Source organism: Lactuca serriola, chromosome 2 (genome assembly GCF_051521515.1).
Source record: "Lactuca serriola cultivar US96UC23 chromosome 2, Lser_US96UC23_V15, whole genome shotgun sequence".
Classification (NCBI taxonomy): Eukaryota; Viridiplantae; Streptophyta; class Magnoliopsida; order Asterales; family Asteraceae; genus Lactuca; species Lactuca serriola.
In genome coordinates, this window is record NC_136409.1 from 22,845,001 (window position 1) to 22,863,823 (window position 18,823).

General features: G+C 35.0%; 1 protein-coding gene across 1 annotated transcript; it reads left to right on the plus strand.

Annotated features, from left to right (window-relative positions):
• Positions 1-15,388: 15,388 nt before the first annotated feature.
• On the plus strand, positions 15,389-16,828 carry LOC145086060 (tyrosine sulfotransferase-like protein). The gene is made up of 2 exons (XM_079023788.1): positions 15,389-15,566; positions 16,225-16,828. The coding sequence occupies exon 2, from the start codon at positions 16,230-16,232 to the stop codon at positions 16,623-16,625; it is 396 nt and encodes a 131-aa protein (XP_078879914.1). The 5' UTR covers positions 15,389-15,566; positions 16,225-16,229; the 3' UTR covers positions 16,626-16,828.
• Positions 16,829-18,823: the final 1,995 nt, after the last annotated feature.

Below are 18,823 nucleotides of genomic sequence, written 5' to 3' on the forward strand. Positions count from 1 at the left end.
ATATTTCATGTTTAAAGTAAACTTTTTAAAATGAAATTTATAAACACTCTTTTACTAATATTTTTAGTTTAAGTTTTATTTTTGTTAGTATAGTTAATTATATGCCATATATAGGTATGTTACATCCATATAAATTTAACTTATAATTCTATTTTTTAAAATATATACAAATTTATATAATATATCTAATCGCACTTGACATTATACGTGATAAAAATTACAAAACATATTATCAACTTTATAACATGTTTTAAAAAAATTTAATGTTATGCATTCCTATTTTATAACATGTTTACAAATCTCTAAATATTATTAAAAGAGAACCTTTAATTCTAAATTGAAGAAATCAGGGCCACTGATTGCATTTCAATCTTATATTTTCCACCCTTAGATTATTTGCTGACATCATCTTTGTCAACCTCTTTATTTTTGTCCACAAATTTTATAAAACATATACTACATTTTAAATTACGAAGTCTATTAATGACAATTAAATCTCACCAAAAATAAAATGAATTAAATTAGGAATTCCTTTAATAACAATTAAATCTCACCAAAAATAAAATTAATTAAATTAGGAATTTTATTAATTACAATTAAATCTCACCAAAAAATTAAATGAAAAATGTCTCGCCCCATCCCTCATTACCAGTACCCCTACCATCTCTCCTTTTTTTGTTTACATAATTTATCTAACCTAAGTTTTGTAGTGGGAAAGAAAATGAGGGAAAGAAGAAATAAAATAAATGTGGGATTCGATCTGTGTAGATTAGTCTTGTGTTCGATCATCATGAAAGAAGGAGGAATGATATAGCGATAAATTTCTTTGGATTCTACTTTAATTTGATCATAGTTTAGATTGATTTTGGGTACGTTTTAGATTATGTTTCTTTTATTCTGTTTCAACTATGAAGTTCCAATCTATAAAACCTTTCGATTTAAGTTTAAATCCATAATGGTTACATTTTATGAATCTGCTTCTATTTTTGTTCTTATGATTTGTATTGTTGATTTTGATTTTTTAAGTTATAGATATCTGGAGAGCAAAAGGATGGACACGGCAGCATCGCGACCTCTCATCGATTGTTTCGATTTGGAAGATATGTCCACTAGGTAGTGAATTTGTATATGTCGATTTTCTTTTTTATTTTTACATTTTTATATATGCATTTAGCCAATGATTTTGTTGTTGCTTACCAGGTCATGAATGGAAGATATACTCGAGTCAATATCTATAATGCTTTACCCATTCGATCCCTTCCTGGATTTGGAGATGGAATTTAAACCCTTATACTAGTGAGTGATCCATATATTCTACAACTCAGCAAAACCCAATGGTGATATGTGTTTTGATTTATTTAAAAAAACATCTTTTAAAGATACAAATTGGGCTTTCAAAAATAAGGTATTCACTTATCCTTTTTTTAATATTATAAAAAAAACATCTTTTAGACTCAATAGCAAAGAAAAGACAAAGTTTTAGTATACCATATAAATAGATTAGATCGATAAATCTTATTGGAAAATGTTGGGGATTGATTAATTTTGGTTAATTAGCATGTTTTTTTTTTGATAACTTGTGTTGTCTGGGCATGCCGATGAGCATAGTAAGAACCTTTCACAACCTTATTCTTTCGTTTAACTAGTTTGAATCTTTTTATTGAGTTTACTTTCTCAAAGATAAATGGGTACACCATACGCTCTTGAAAATAGGGTTGGGAACATTGTGAGTATCAATGTTTTCTCAGCAATAGGAGAAGATATTAGTATAAAACTTGCAATATAAATCATTTTTAATTACATAATAATAACTAAACAAAGATATGTGAAAGATTATTTTTATAATTTAAATTGCAATATATAACATAAAAATTGTATGAAATTTTCATTATGTTCCATTCCATGCCTCACAAACATGTTTTGGGAATGTAATTACTTATTCTATTATCTTGCTTTTACGATTACATATCCATTCAATTTCTTTGTTGTTCCATTCTTTGCAACCTCACATATCTCAAAAAAGTAATTCAGACTTCCATCATACAATAGAAAATGTTTTATAAACTCCTATAAGGGAAGAAGAAAGATAAGACTAAATGAGTGTATGGTGTTAATCTAATTATGATGTTCTTTCATCTGTATTTGCATGTTTCTAACTTGTTTGTAGTATTGTCTATAAAATATTGTTGTTATATTTGAAAGTTCATTTTATCATTTTCATCTTTTTATGTGTATATTTTAATCTTTCAGGTTTTTTAGAGTATTTGAAGGACCGTTTCTGCTTGGGAGTGGGGTAAAGTCAAGGGCCCTAAAACTGGAGGGTAGTTGTATTTAGAGCCACTTAAATATTGAAGCTTTTTGTTGGCATTATTTTCAATAATCATATGTACCTTAAAAGAGATATCATAAGTATAGTTTATTTTTTATAACATTTTTTTTTGTATTTTTGTTAAATGTTGTACAGATGATGTCTACAAGGTGTTGGTATTTTTTTGTTGGCAAGTTATTACGCTATCTAACACCCCAATAATCTATAATATTTGTATAAGATGGTGACAATTATTATTTTTTATTGCAGCCTCTCTTCATATTGATTATCTAATGTGGTCTGAGTTCTAGAATGTTGACACTGAGAGGATTCCACATTGTGGGGCGTTGGAATTCATTACAAAATGAGACATGATTTATATGTCTTATTGGGTATTTATGGAAATGCTTAATTCTTGCTCATGTAGATCGATAAGTATTTTACAATATGCTCTTTTAACCTTATATTAAGACATTTTCTGGAAAAAAATGCTTTTAGTATTGAACTTTGAAAGAAAAAAAAAGTTCATACATCATACTCTTAAAAAAATGACTTTTTTGGATTATTTTTAGTTGAAATGGAAAGTTACATTTTTTATATATTAAAGATCACTTATATGATTGTTTTCTGGAAAAAAAAATATTCATTAATAGCATTAAACTTTGCAAAAAATTTCATTAATAGCATCGTAGTTTCAAAAAAGGACTTTTTCGTATTCTTTTTGGCTAATCTATAAAAGATTTATTTTTATGCACATTAGAGTTCATAAATAGGATTTTTTTGAAAACATTTTATTAATGGAAAGTGTATTTTCATTTTCTTTTGCGTATAGATCATTTATGTAAAAAAAACATTTCAAATATGGACCATTTATGTACTTTTGTTCACAAGTGAACCAATTATGTAATATATAAATTTAAATGTTAATTAGTAGGTCATTAATATGACAACTTTCAAGGGAAAATTTGTTTTTAGTATCGAAATTTGCAAAAAAAAAAAAAGTTCATTAACGACATTGTACTTTAAAAAAAATATTATTTTGGATTATTTTTAGATGATATTGAAACATTTCAAATTTTCCTACATTGAAGCTCATTTGTAGGACAGTGTTCTGGAAGCGAATTTCATTAATAGCGTTGAACTTTGCAAAAAAATTCATTAATAGCATCGTACTTTTAAAAAATAACTTTTTTAGAATTCTTTAACTGTAGATAGATTCCTTGAATGCCTACCTTGATAAACATATGTGGAGAAATCTTTTTGGAAAATGATAAAATCCTGATATAACAACTCGAACAAGAAAAAGAAAAACTCAGTTTTGACTAACCTAATTTATTCAAAATCTTTATTCATTTTAGTAGCTTACACACCATTTAGATGCTCTCAAAATAGCATATGAAATAACTTATTTAATAATGCTAAAATGTTATTTGACATGTTTTGTACTTTCTAATGATCATTACCATGAAACCCTTGAAGGATTTTTTTACCAGAAAGAATGTGATCAATATACAAAACAATGTTGCATATTCAGAACCTAATGTTCTTAATATACTATAATAAGGTCTTCCTGTAATAGTTGATTGGCCCTACCTAACTATCTCGTGCAAGGTAAAGGATTTATGTTGTTCTAAATGTGTTAAAATGCTACACTTAGGTGTTACTCAACACATGGTTTGCGGACTATCCACATTGATTTCATGATTGAGACGAACACATCACATCGACCAAGATCAGACCATCAACCATATTAGTGACCCCTACTGAGATTAGCAATGTAATTTGAGTAATCATCCAAAAAAGGCAATGAACTTTGAATTGTAGTAAATCTAAAATCAATTCCTAAATTGTACATCAAACTTCTAATATTAAACCTTGAACATTTTCAATTAATGTTATCGAGTTGATATGCATTTGATTATTTAGGTATATCGTAAATCGTTTAGCTTCCCCTGTTGAATTATGGCGTGAATGTAAAGTTTTACGTTTAACCGTAAACATGAGGCTTTAGTTTGGTTGTCTAACGAATGATTTGGATGAGACAAAAGCATTTGATGAGTGGATTCTTAAAATTAGTGAAGGTAATATTGGTGGCCCTAATGATGGTGAAGGTGAAGTTGAATTTCCAGAAGACGTTGTTGTTCGCTCTATAGGTGACCATATTCATTTAATTGTATCCACCATTTATCCATCATTTTAAAACCATCTTAATGATCCATCATATTTTCAGGATAAAGCTATTTTGGTACCTACAAATGAAGAATTTGATGTTACCAATGACTACATTTTAGGATTGATGAAAGATGAAGGGAAAACATATATTAGTTCAAATTTTTTATCTGAGATAGAGTTACCAGATTTTTTTGAGGAATCAATCTACTCTTCAGTTGTGTTGAATGGTTTTAAGGCATCTAGAATTTCTAACCATAAACTTACACTAAAAATAGGTGTTCCAGTCATGCTACTTCGTAATATCGAGCAAACCAAAAGATTATGCAAGGGTACTAGATTACATATAGTTAGGATTGGAAGACACGTCATTGAAGCCTGAATCATATATGTTAGATTCTTTATATCCACGCATATGTGAGAATGTACTCTACAACTTTCATTTAGACTCCGTCGGCTAGTTTTGAATTTATTTTTAATTATATATTTTTAATACGCCAGGACACGAAAAGTCCGTTAAAAATCCATAACTTCTTCATCCGACGTCTGTTTTCGTCTGTCCTTTTACCGTTGGATCACTATTGTCGAGACCTTCGACTCTCGTTTAGATTGTGTTGTCCAAAAGTCGTTCGATCTCTATTTCGAGTTTTTAGCTGTCTACCGTTATATCCGAAACTTCGAAAAATCATAACTTCCTCATACGAAGTCAGATTTGGGCGTTCTTTTTATTTATGCTCACGGTTTAGGGATATCAACGACTTTCATTCAGATACTTAAGGCCAAATAGTATTTTATTGGGATTTCGCATTTTAGGCTTAACAACGCTTTACCGGTATTGTTACGGATCTTCGATTGGTCATAACTTCTTCGTTATAACTCAGATTTTATTGTTCTTTATATTTTTGGAAACCTTGATGCAATATCTAACACTTAGTATACTCAAACTGAGCTTTTTAAACATTTCATTTTTGACGCTATTTTATTAATTCACAAAGATATTACAATAGTTAACTTCCAGTCGTTACATTGACCTGAAATATCGAGTTGTTACATCACCCCCCCCCCCTCCCGGTTAGAGGGAATTTCATCCCGAAATTAATTACAAAGCAAAAGTTTATGAACTAGGGAAAAGATGCGGGTACTTTTGTTGCATCTAATCTTTTCGCTCCCAAGTGAATTCGGGTCCCCGCTTAGCATTCTAGCGAACCTTCACTATTGGTATGCGACTTTGCTTAGTTTGTTTGATTTCCATATCCATGATTTCGACGGGTTCTTCCACAAAGTTAAGATTTTCATTCAGCTCGATTTCCTCGAGTGGAATTACAAGAGTTTCCTCGGATAGACACCTCAAGTTAGACACGTGAAACACCAGATGTACTTTGTTAAGTTCGATTGGATGTTGAAGTCTATAAGCTACTGGACCAATCCTTGCAGTAATTTCGAAGGGTCCAATGTACCTTGGTTTTAGCTTTTCACGTTTCCCGAAGCATATCATGCCCTTCCAGGGTGAGACCTTCAGTAAAACGCGGTCACCAACCTGAAATTCCAAGGGTTTTTGTCTTTTTTCGGCATAGCTCTTTAGTCTATCTCGTGAGGCTTTCAGTTGCTCTCGAATTTGAACGATCTTTTCAGTCGTTTCCCTTATGTTTTCCGGTCAAGTGAGAGTACTATCAGGGACTAGACCTTTCGCCAACTGCGTGTCGCCCACCTCCGCCCAGCACAAAGGTGATATGCACTTGCGGTCGTAAAGGGCTTCGAATGGAGCAGTCTTGATGCTAGTGACTGTTGTTATAAGAGAACTCCACCAATGGCAAGTGGACGTCCCTTGCTTTACCGAAGTCGATTACACATGCTCGCAACATGTCTTCTAGGTTTTGGATCGTTTTCTCACTTTGCCTGTCAGTTTGTGGGTGATAGGCTGTACTCGTATCCAGCCTAGTACCTAAGGCTTTCTGTAGTGTTTACCAGAACCTTGAGGTGAATCTACTGTCTCAGTCCGAGATGATAGATATCGGCACTCCATAAAGTCGCAAGATCTCTCGGATGTAGGTTCTTGTTAGCTTCTCCATCTTATTAGTCTCTTTGATTGACAAGAAGTGGGCAAATTTGGTTAACCTGTCGATGATCACCCAAATGGTATCGTGACCGCTCGGTGTCTTGGGTAGTTTGGTTATGAAATCCATGGAAATCTGCTACCACTTCCACTCAGGTATTTCGGGCTGATGGAGTAACCTTGAGGGCTTCTGATGTTCTACCTTGACTTTGGCACAAGTCAAGCACTTGCCCACATAGGCAGCAATTTCTGCTTTCATGTTTGGCCACTAGTAGAGTTGCTTGAGATCCAGATACATCTTATCTGAACCTGGGTGCACGGAGTATGGGGTCTTGTGTGCTTCGGCCATAACCATTTCTCTGAACCCACCGAACGTCGGTGTCCAGATTCGGTTCAAGAGATAGTGAACTCCGATACTCTTGATCTCAAAATTCTAGTCCATTCCTCTAAGTGCTTCACCTGAAATTTTTTCGACTTTCAAGGCTTCCAATTGAGCTTCCTTGATTTGTGTTGACAGGTGTGAATGGATTGTCATGGTTAATGACTTCGCTCTTCGACCAGAGTACTGCTTACGACTAAGGGCATCTGCCACCACATTGGATTTTCCCAGATGATAACGAATCTCGTATTCGTAGTCATTGAGTAGCTCAACCCAACATATTTGCCTCATGTTGAGCTTCTTCTGATTGAATATGTGTTGAAGGCTCTTGTGGTCTGTGAAGATGCTGCACTTCATACCGTATAGGCAGTGTCTCCAGATCTTCAGAGCGAACACTACTGCTCCAAGTTCTAAGTCGTGAGTGGTGTAGTTGGCCTGATGTGTTTTCAATTGTCGTGAGGCGTACGCAATAACCTTTCCTTGATGCATTAGCACACAACCAACCCTTGATTGGAAGCATCACAATATACTATGAAGTCTTCTGTACCCTCTGGAAGGGACAAGATGGGTGCACTGCACAGGGCTTGCTTCAAGGTCTGAAATGCAGTATCTGTTTTTTCTCCCCATTTGTAGGCTACACCCTTCTGATTCAGGGAGGTAAGAGGTTTCACAATCTTGGAGAAGTTTTGTATGAACCTACGGTAATAGCCAGCGAGACCTAGGAATTGGCGATTCTCGGTTAGCGTTGTGGGCGCAGCCCAATTCTTGATAGCCTTGATCTTAGAAGGGTCCACGTGGATTCCCTCTTCGCTGACCACGTGCCCTAGGAACTCCACTTTCCTAATCCAGAATTCGCATTTTGAGAACTTTGCATAAAGTTTCTCAGCTCGTAATGTCTCGAAGACTTGTCTCAGGTGCTGACCATGTTCTTCTCTACTCTTTGAGTAAATGAGTATGTCATCTATGAACACACTCACAAATTTGTCCAGAAAGGAACGACATACTCGATTCATTAAGTCCATGAACATGACAGGGGTGTTGGTTAGTCCGAACGGCATCACTACAAATTCATAGTGATCGTATCTTGTTCGGAAAGTCGTCTTGGGAATATCACCTTATAGGACTTGTAGCTGGTGATATCCCAATCTCAGATCGATCTTGGAAAAATAGTTTGCTCCTTGGAGTTGGTCGAACATATAGTCTATTCGTGGCAGGGGATACCGGTTTTTGATGGTAAGTTTGTTGAGTTCTCAGTAGTTGATGCACATTCTAAACGATCCGTCTTTCTTTTTCACGAACAAAACTGGTGCTCCCCAAGGTGAGAAGCTTGGTCAGATGAATCTTTTGCTGAGAAGTTCGTTCAGTTGACAGGATAGGTCTTGCATCTCTGCTGGGGCTAATCGATACGACGCTTTGGCCACAGGGTGGCTCCAGGAATTAAGTCGATTCTGAATTCGACTAGCCTTGCAGGAGGTATTCCCGAAATATCCTCAGGAAAGACATCGGGAAAGTCACAGACGTCAGGCACGCTCTTGATGTCTTCTACTCCTCGTTTCACATCCACAATATGTGCCAAGAACGCGTGGCATTTCTTGCGCATATATTTTTGAGCCTTGATGCAAGAGACGATACAAAGAGGGGTGCTAGGTTTGTCGCCATAAATAACGAGGGCTTCGCCATTTGGCAGATTAAGGCAAACGGCCTTATCGTAACATAAAATGTCCGCATGATGAGAACTTAGCCAATCCATGCCTATGATGACGTCGAAACTTTTTATTGAGACTGGTATGAGGTTGATTGCTTAATGAGAGGGTACATTTTAAGTATATTTCCTTAGCGCTTTCTGTTTTCCTGTTAGCCATTTCTACTATAAACATTTCATTAATGATTGAGGGATTCGTTTGAGTAGGTTTTTAAAACTATGACTCACAAAACTCCTCTCCGCTCCATTATCTAATAACATATATGCATATGAGTTATCGAGGAGAAACATACCCGTAACAATAGTGGGGTCTGCAATGGCTTCCTCTTGGCCCATTACGAATACTCGGCCACTTCCACCAGTATTCCCATTGTTTGCTTTCGGGTAGTCCCTACGGAAGTGTCCCATTGCTCCACACTCATAACAAGTACGACCTACTCCCACAATTGCGGCTGGTGCTGCTGGTTGGGTTGGTTCCTTGCAGAAGTGGACTGTGTGTCCCTTCCGGTTGCACTTGGTGCAATGCATCTAATGGCAGGGTCCGTGGTGATGGAATTTGCACCTATTGCACTTCGGCAGATTGCCGACGTACAACTTTGTTGGTGCGGGGGTGGTAGGGATAGTAACAGCGTGAGTTGTCACTAACTGTTTCCTCTTGGGGTTCTCTTGCGGGGCTTGCCCCTTTCTCTTGTTCCAGGGTTTCCTTTGGTCCACTACCTCCAAATGTATCTTTCCACTTTCTTCGGCTCCGGGTTGACCATTCCCGGGCATAGGGCTGACAAATCACTGAACCTGGCCGTATAGGCGGCTAGGTCAGAACCAACCATTTTCAAGTTCCAAAGTTCCTGCTCCAGTTTTTTAATTTCTCCCCTCGGGCAGTATTCTTCTAACAATAGGACCTTTAAGTCCTCCCAGTTCATGGCGTTGGCGACTGGAAGATATATGGATTTTACATGTCCCTTCCACCATGTGAGGGCTCGGTCTGTGAAGGTACAAGCAGCAAACTTGACCTTGCTTATTTCTTGGCATGAACAGATTTCAAATACCGTCTCGGTCTTTTCAAACCATTTCATAAGTGCAATGACTCCCCCAGTGTCGTTGAACATTTTTGGCTTGGCGTTCGAGAATTCTCTGTGGGTGAATTCCCTAATATGACCATGACCAGTGCCATGGTTCTGATGATTGGTACTACTCCCCCCCCAACTCCGTTAGTGTTTATTTGGGTTAGCGCAACTGCTACTGCTACGGTGATGGCAGCCTGTACCATAGCGGGATCGTAAGTTAGGGGTGGTGGTGGCAGTGTTGGTGTCGCGATCCTGCGAGCTGACCTACGAGGACGCATCGTGTTGTCAAAGAAATAATGAAAGACAATAAGTCTCAAATGATTGAAATTCGTGTGTTAATGGGTTAGCTATTTTCAACATTTCATGAATTAGTTTCCACCTAAACAAGGTTTTCGTGTGTGATTCATAATAAGAGTTTATAGATAAACTTATGATTTTGAGTAGTATGCAAGGAATTAACATATAAAAGAAGTACTTCATTATATTAAACATATATCAGGTTACATTCTGGAGTCAAAATTTTTTTGACCTTTCTAAAGGTCTCCGATTAAAAAAGTTACAGAAAAGTAAGACTTTTAGCCGACATCCTATTCTATAACAAAATTTTGGGAGTCGGGCGGGGACTACTTGCGAGGCGGGTTGTGCTTGGAGCTTGACTCCGCGTCTAATTTCTTGGTTCCCATTAAGCACCTTTCAAAGGTGGCTTGTTACTCCCTCGTTTCTTTTACCTCGGCGAGAGTTGTATTCATTTGATACTGGAGTGCGTCGGTGTGGAGTTGGGCATTTTCCTGTAACTTGTTAAGGCGACGAATGTCGGCAGCACTACCTTGTACCTTTATGTTGACGTCACGAATCCTGTTCGCCAAGACTCCTGATTGGTAGGATTGGTTAGCTAGCTTGCCTACAATGATTGGGAGTGCTCGGTCAGCTGAACTTTCATTACTGACGTTATAGAAGTCTCGACACATGTCGTAGGGAGGACGCACTCCTTGTTGCTGACTCCAGTGGTGAATGTGGCTTCCCCAGACGGGAGTTGGTCCCTGAAAACCCAGTTTAACAGTAGTAGGTCGGACGGCTGGTGGGTTGATTACCTCTGGCTCTGAGTCTGTCCCATCCGAGCCTTCCTCTTCTTCCTCTTCCATGGGTTCCTCATCCTCTTCTGGGTCATCCTTTACCCACCCTCCGTTACCTTGATTTGGGTAGTAGGGGTCCCCTGGTAGATGGAATCCAACCATTGTGTACGCGCGAGAATAGAGATATGAGAATTGTCTAAAAATTAAAACATGTAAATCTAAACATGTAAGTTAAACTATTGTATTTACAAAATACTCCTATAGTATTTAGATGTTAGGTTTGATTCTAAAGTTTATAGGTTTGGTAAGTTTTAGACTTGTTGTCCACTATAGCTATCCCCTGGCATATGCTGGTCGGCTCTCGGACAAATATAGTTGACCAGGCTATATCTATCCCAGTCCCGATTACATATTCCAAGGCATACCTGTAGTGCACAACTCATCTATAATACTTCTATATTGTTTTCATTATGATACTGACCCTGTTATATAATGTATGCATGTATACTTTATAAAAGTTTCATTTTAAAAGTATAAATCTAACTTAGAGTGTTTTTGCCCAGTTGTGTTTATAATTGTATATCAAAAATGGTTTTGATATACTTAGTTCACTATAAACAATGCTCTGATACTAATCTGTCACACCCCCAAACCTGAACGGCGGAAACGTTCGGGGGCAGAGGACGTCATGTATAATATCATAACAATTGAATAGTAAAGAAAGTACACACCACCATAATATAAATATATTTTAAAAGTTTACATGATTGTATGAGTTACATGTTTGAATATCAAATACAATATGGTGATCCAAAATACATTACTAACGCCAGCGCGTTAGTCTTCAAAAGTAGTTGCTACCTGATTTAGCGTTTTCCTGAGAATACAAGTTATTTAAAAGAAAAAGTGCCAACAATAAAGTTGGTGAGTTCATAAGTAGTGTTTTGAGAAAATGTATGCCATTCGAAAGTTCACTTTTGTTTTCCAGAAAATCTGATATTTTCTTATGAGTGTATGAAATGGGTATGAATGATTTTTGTATAAATTATATGTATTTGAACCAGGAAAATCCTATATTTTCCTAAAAGTGAAATGCAGTCTCAAATGTCCAAGACCGTAACCTATAAGCAACTATGACATTCTCAAAAGATGATGTATAGTCTTATTGTAAAACAAAACTATAAAAAGATTGTGTTTGAATGTGAAAAGAACAGTATCTGTTACTTTTCCAGTGAAAACATAATACCATAATAATTGTCTATCCAGTGAGTTTTTATAACCGTACTATCATAATTTTCCTGTAGTGATGTTCTTCAGGCGTCGAAACGAGATGACACTTGTCCCCTCGAGGGCTGTAGCTAGCAGCCAGGGCGCGCGATCATTAGTCCTGTATAGATCTATACACACTTGTCACGTTCTCCGGACGGGAGATTCTGGTTATAAACAAGACTTCTAGCGGTACCTTAAAAGGTATGTTGAAGATAAATGACTCAAGAATTCTCAATTAAGTCATGTATTAGAATGAATATGTTTGTCTCCGAAATAATTACCCTTTTCAACAGTTTTGACAAGGCATAATAATGATTTGTATTATTATGATTTGTATGTTCTTGCATGTTTGCGAATGTTATAGTAAAAATGGTTACCCTTGATATGACGCAAACATATAAATAAAACTTCAAATATTCATAATTATGTTTCATCCCGAGAGGGTATAGTGGTGTAAGATGTTTGCATGTTAACAAAATCCATGTAGTAGTTAAAAAGACAACATGAAATGTATAACAAAAGATTTATGTTTTAGGCTTAACAACGCTTTACCAGTATTGTTACGGATCTTCGATTGGTCATAACTTCTTTGTTATAACTCGGATTTTATTGTTCTTTATATTTTTGGAAACCTTGATACGATATCTACCGCTTAGTATACTCAAACTGAGCTTTTTGAACATTTCATTTTTGACGCTATTTTTATTAATTCACAAAGATATTACAATAGCTGACTTCCGGTCGTTACATTGACCAGAAATATCAGGTTGTTACACTATCAAGATTCAACCGTCGTCGATCTATCAAGATTTAATGTCGGTAACCCAAATGCAATATGAAAAAAAATTGAATCTAAAACTAATTTTATATTGAGTTATTTCACCTATCTTCTTCATTCATAATCTTTTTTCCCGTTTAATAATCCAATCAAGTGTCGATTGCCTCATAAAAAAACATAGGAAGAGGTAGAGAGAGACAATGGTTTGGGTGTGGGTCAATATCAATTTGTTTCAGATTTGTGAGTTACCATCGATTTTGTTCCAAATTTTCGAACACATACACGTTGAATAAATCGATGTAGGGTTCCAGATTGATAGGTAAGAATTGACTTTGTTCCTTATTCTTGAATAAGAAATCATCCGAAGCCTTATTCTCGTATTATTACTGACATGAAGTATCTATTCAGAACACAGAAGACGAAAGGGGAGGGAGACCTATAACTGATTCAGAAGAATACATTAGGTAGGTGTCGACCGATTGTTGAAAAAAATGTGGAGACTGTTGACCGATTGTTTTGAGAGAGAGAGAGAGAGAGATGGGAGGATGGGACCCTTTAGTATTAAATAATTATATTTTTTTAAAATAAGACAAATCTTCATAAATGGTCCCTATGGTAGTGAAATGACATAAATACCCTTCACTTAACGCCCAAAAGCTAATGAAGTTAACGAAAATGACAATTTGTTAAAAGTTTTGAAACCACAAGGACCATCTGTGAGGTTTTTAAAGATTAAGGACTAAACTTCAGATTTTCAGAAACCACAGGGACCATTTTTGAAGTTTTGTCTTATTATTATCTTTACTGCATGTTTTTAAAGAATTGTGTATGTTCTATAAATTTATAATAAACAAAAGACAAAATTGCAAAAATGGTCCCTATGGTATGCATTTTTTTGGGGTTTTGATCCAAACCACAAGTTTTTTGGCTTCTTGGTCCTTTTGGACTGGTTTGTTTATGAAAATGGTCCTTATAGTTAACTCCCGTTAAAAAACAATCCGTTAACCCTTCATGTGCCTTCCACGTGAGGGTATTTCCGTCTTTTTTACTTTTGGGGACCATTTTTCATAAAAATATCAATGCCTCATTTACATTCCCAAGCACCCCTCAACTCCCCACCTCCCTCCTCATTCCTTTTGCTCCATTAAACCTGCAAAAGAAACCTCATACCCGCTGCAGACATCAGAGCCAAGTTTGGGGATTGAAGCTCATCGGAATACTTGTCGGAGCTTGGCTAAGAAAGCCACCTTCCTCCCTCAATATTGAACCTCTATCACCACCAGTTAAAATCGCACCTCTATTTCTACACCTCCACCACCGGTGCTTCTGTTTCTTCCGGTGACGGCGATGCCATGATGAAATTTCAATCTATTTCTTTAGGGGTTCTGTTACAAATGATTTTATAAAACAAATTCAAGATTTTGTTTTGAACTTCAGAGAATCAAACATGCTCAAACCTAGAATATAAATCGCCTAAAGAAATAGATTGTGGACATGAGGGTTGCAGGGTGTCTCTCTTTAAGTTATTATCATGACCACAAATTCATCTCCTGATGCAATCATAAACTTTATTCTGTAGTTGAAAAAATATAAATTGCCATTAAAGAGTAAAGACAATGGTTGTCGATCACGATTCTTTATAGATTCTGTGAACAAAAAAGATTATTGGAAATTGGTGTTGATTAATTTTTCTTTGAATGAAGGTATATGAACTTCATAGATTGTATCAAACTCAAAAGATGCTGATGAAGAACATGCAAAGAACAAGACATAATCATCAAGAAAACATATCATTCAATTATCAACAACATAAGAACAAGTTTGATTTGGAACATCCTGCAATAACAGCTAAAGAGTACCAAATTTTAATCGGAGGAGGAACATGACAAATAAGCCCGAATCATCAAATTTTGTGCCTAGTTTTTCATCGTCTTCAACAGGGTCTAGTCATACAAAGAGAATAGAAAGAATCTCAAGAGAGAATTCATGCTTTATGAATAGCAACAGAAGAAACAACAACAGTTCTTCAGATAGACCACTCAAACAATCTCCATGGATATATCAAGTTTTAAGCTTAAACATGACTTGATATAAAAGAATGAATTTAAGAAAAAGTTTGGTATATTTCAAGATTATGCAAAAATGGTCCCTAAACGTAAAAAGACGGAAATATCCTCACGTGGAAAGCACATGAGGGGGTTAACAGATTGTTTTTAACAGGAGTTAACTATAGGGACCATTTTCACAAACAAATCAGTCCAAAAGGACCACGGAGTCAAAAAACTTGTGGTTTAGACCAAAACCCAAAAAAAATACATACAACAGGGACCATTTTTGCAATTTTGTCTAAACAAAACCAATACTTATGGATCAATTAAAATATTAATATAAAAAACAATCTTCATATTTTTCAATTAATACATTTTTTAAGTTTACTTTATTTTCTTGATACATTTCATTATAACATTTAATTCATGATTACTTACATTCAATAATATAATTCGATGCCCTTTTTATATTTTTTTATAGTTATTAATTTTGTTTCTCTATATAAAAATTTTAATTATTTGTAAATATGTACATAATATCTTTTTTAGGTCAGTGCGTGTTACACTTACAGTACAGATCACGACTCTCTCGTCGCCTCTTTCGTTTAATCTCATCTCAGTTCCCCAAAGACATCGCCGCCGGCCTCCTGCTCCTATAGTTTATCCGACTTCCGACGCGACATCGACGACCTCCGGCTCCGAGTTCCAGAATCCAGACTTCCGGTACAAAAGCACAAAACCCTATCCCTATGATTCCACTTTTTACTGATTGTTTTTGTTCCTAAATGTTTGTGATTGTTCTTGTTCTTTTTCGTTAATCCTTATTTTTAAATCAACATAAAATGGTCACTGTATCTCTTCTTTATTTGTCGATTTTACTTCTGTGTTTAACAATAATATGTCTGCATTTTATTTGTCAATGTGACTGTAATTCATCGATCCTCTCCTCCGTCGTCGTACTTGGTTCCTTTCAAACAAGTAAAGTCCCAATTTTTGCTGCATACATATCAATGTATATGAATGTCAGTAGTATGAATTTCTATTTTCTTCCCCAAATCAGTTTCATTCAACATCATCATGCTTTCTTTGTGTTCTCGGTTATACTCCCCAAATCGAATTTGTTGATCATTTCTCCATCCAAATCATTGGCTTCCGCGATCCAATTAATAGCTCAATCAATGGCTAATTTTGACGAACAAGTATAATCAGCCTTCATGTTAGTTTGATTTGTATTCTGTATTAGTGTAATATCAATCCAACATTATCCATAGGGATGCAAGAAATAGCAACATATTTTCGTTTCTTTTTGTTTTAAATCCTTCTACTTTTATTTCTTTCTGTTATAGTAGTCTAACTCTAACCAAATATCTTCTGAATTTAGCAAAAATGGCTGGAAATTCAATCAAATCAGTTGTAAAATCCATTGGAACTGAATTCCAATACCCTTGGAGGGAAAAATTGACAAAATACAAAGATGAACTCTCAAAGGGTGTATGGGGATATTGGCAATTAGGGGCATGGAAGCCTTTAGGGATTAGTGCAAGGCGTAGGGCCCGCCTTAGGAAAGAAGTTTTGTTAGCTGGACAAGATTGGCCCTTTGACCCTGAAAGGAAAGAAATGAGGACAAAAAGAAAAGGGCATAAATGTGATAGAATTTCAGCTGAAAAAAGAGCAAATACAGAGGAATTAATGAAGAAAATGCCACAAATGCTTGCGGATTATAGAAAGAAGAAATGGGAGAAGAAGATGAATGAAGAGGATGCTGCTGCTAAGAAAGTTTAAGGTTTCAATTACTTTTTTACTGTTTCTTTTTTATCTTTTTTTCTAATTTGAAACTTAAATGTTCTGTTTTAGGGCAGATTGAAAATAAGCACATTGTTTAATGGTGAAAAGTTAGTTGTGTTTGATTTTTGACATCAAAGGAAGATGTAGAATTATTGTTTTGGTGTTTTGAGTTGTTATTGTATTGTGGGTGTTTTGTTCTATCACAATTAGGAAGTTTGCTTCTATATTGTCATGTATATGAGGAATGTATATGAGGAGGGCATTCTCGTCTTTTCCACTTGGGATGCGTTTGTTATACAGGACATGACTCATGACTGTATTATGGCTATTTTTTTGAGGGTGAGGGCATTCTTGTCTTTTGTACTTAGGATATATTTGTTATGTTGGACATGACTTTGGGACACAACACAGGTTTATATATATATATATATATATATATATATATATATATATATATATATATATATATATATATATATATCACTTTTTAATTGATTCTTATATTTTATTTAGTTTTTTACTTTTGTAGGTTATAGTTTTAGGATAGACAAAGTTAGCTTTAACTTCTTATGTCTTATTTACACATTTTAAGTATTATCATATACAATCATGTATTTGTTATAATTAATTATTAATTAACAATAAGTTTATATATTTTATTTACACATTTTAAGTATTATCATATACAATCATAATCATGTATTTGTTATAATTATTTATTACCATTAAGTCTATATCATTTATGCAAAAATGGAATCCCAACTTGAAGAGCTTTGTGGTGCCAACATGACTGAGTACGGATGAACATTTGGACCTTTGGACCGGACATGAACATGGATCTGGTCTGATCCAAGGTCCATCAATATCTGCCAAACCAGTCTGGTCCAAGAGTTGGTCTGATCCGGTTTGGTCAAAATGTTTATCCATACAACCGTAATAAATAAACTAACTTTCGGTTTTGCTTTAACGAGTTGTACCATCCAACAGGTAAAAGAACCAAAAAACCCCGACCTGGATAAGCATCAATAGTCATTCCAAAGTCCATCAATTTCTTTCAAACCGGTCTGGTTTGATCTAAATGTTCACCCCTACCGAGGAGATGGACGATCGATAGGAAAATCATATCGCAAGTGGAAGTCAAGTTACGTGGAATTTAGGAATTCAACATTTATAATGTTTTTTGGTTGTAAATACTTTATTTGTGTTTGTATTATGAACATATAGACTTATGATTGTAACATAAACAATTATTAGAGTTTTTAAGTTTTATGTAATTTTATCTAAAAGATGATATGATTTTTAAGGGTTTTTTTTTCTTGGAAAATTAAATTAGTGAATCCTACCTATTGGGTTGAAAAAACAATAAACATATAATCCTAATTTTAACCCATTTACAAAATAGTTTGTGTTGAGTCGAGAATTCTCAACATGTTTATTTATTTAAACAGATTGAATTAGGTAAAGATGTTTAGCCTGTTTAATTAAAACTGTTTAATTAAACAGGTTAATACAATTACGACCCACCCAATCTATTGTCATCCATACTTTTGGTCCAACCTTATTCAATTTCATGACTATAATGCCCAAAAGTGTCCTTACCGATCCAATTGGTTTTGTGTTTTTTCCCGAACCAATTCTAGTTCGGTTTTTGAATTTTTGGCCAAAACCGGTTTATTTGCCCACCTTTATATTGGGTGTTGGAATAAGAATAAAAACTTTTTTTTCGGATTATTTTAGTTATCTAAAACCCCACAACTTGTTTTGGTTCAACAGAAATTATAATCCCACAACATTCATGCTGATCAAATCCAAAACAAAAGGTGACAAGAAATTAAACTAACTGTTTTGACAAATAATCTTATGTTGGCACGTCACTTCACTATATAAGCTTTGTAATTCACGTGGTTTTGAGATACACACGTCTTTGCTTTTACATTTTACATTCGATGTAAAGAACATCGATTAATTGCATCAAGTACAATGATTATTATAAAAAATACCAAAAATAGTGATTAATAAAGTTATCCAAAGATAATAAACTCTTTTCTTTGTACGATATCACTATTATATTGAGAAGAGATAAACAGATATTGCTTTGTCTATAATGTCTACACAAGACTCGTTTTTTATAACGTGAAGAAAACAAAATGACTGTTACAAATTCCCATCATATTTCTTTCGCCTAACCTTAACGT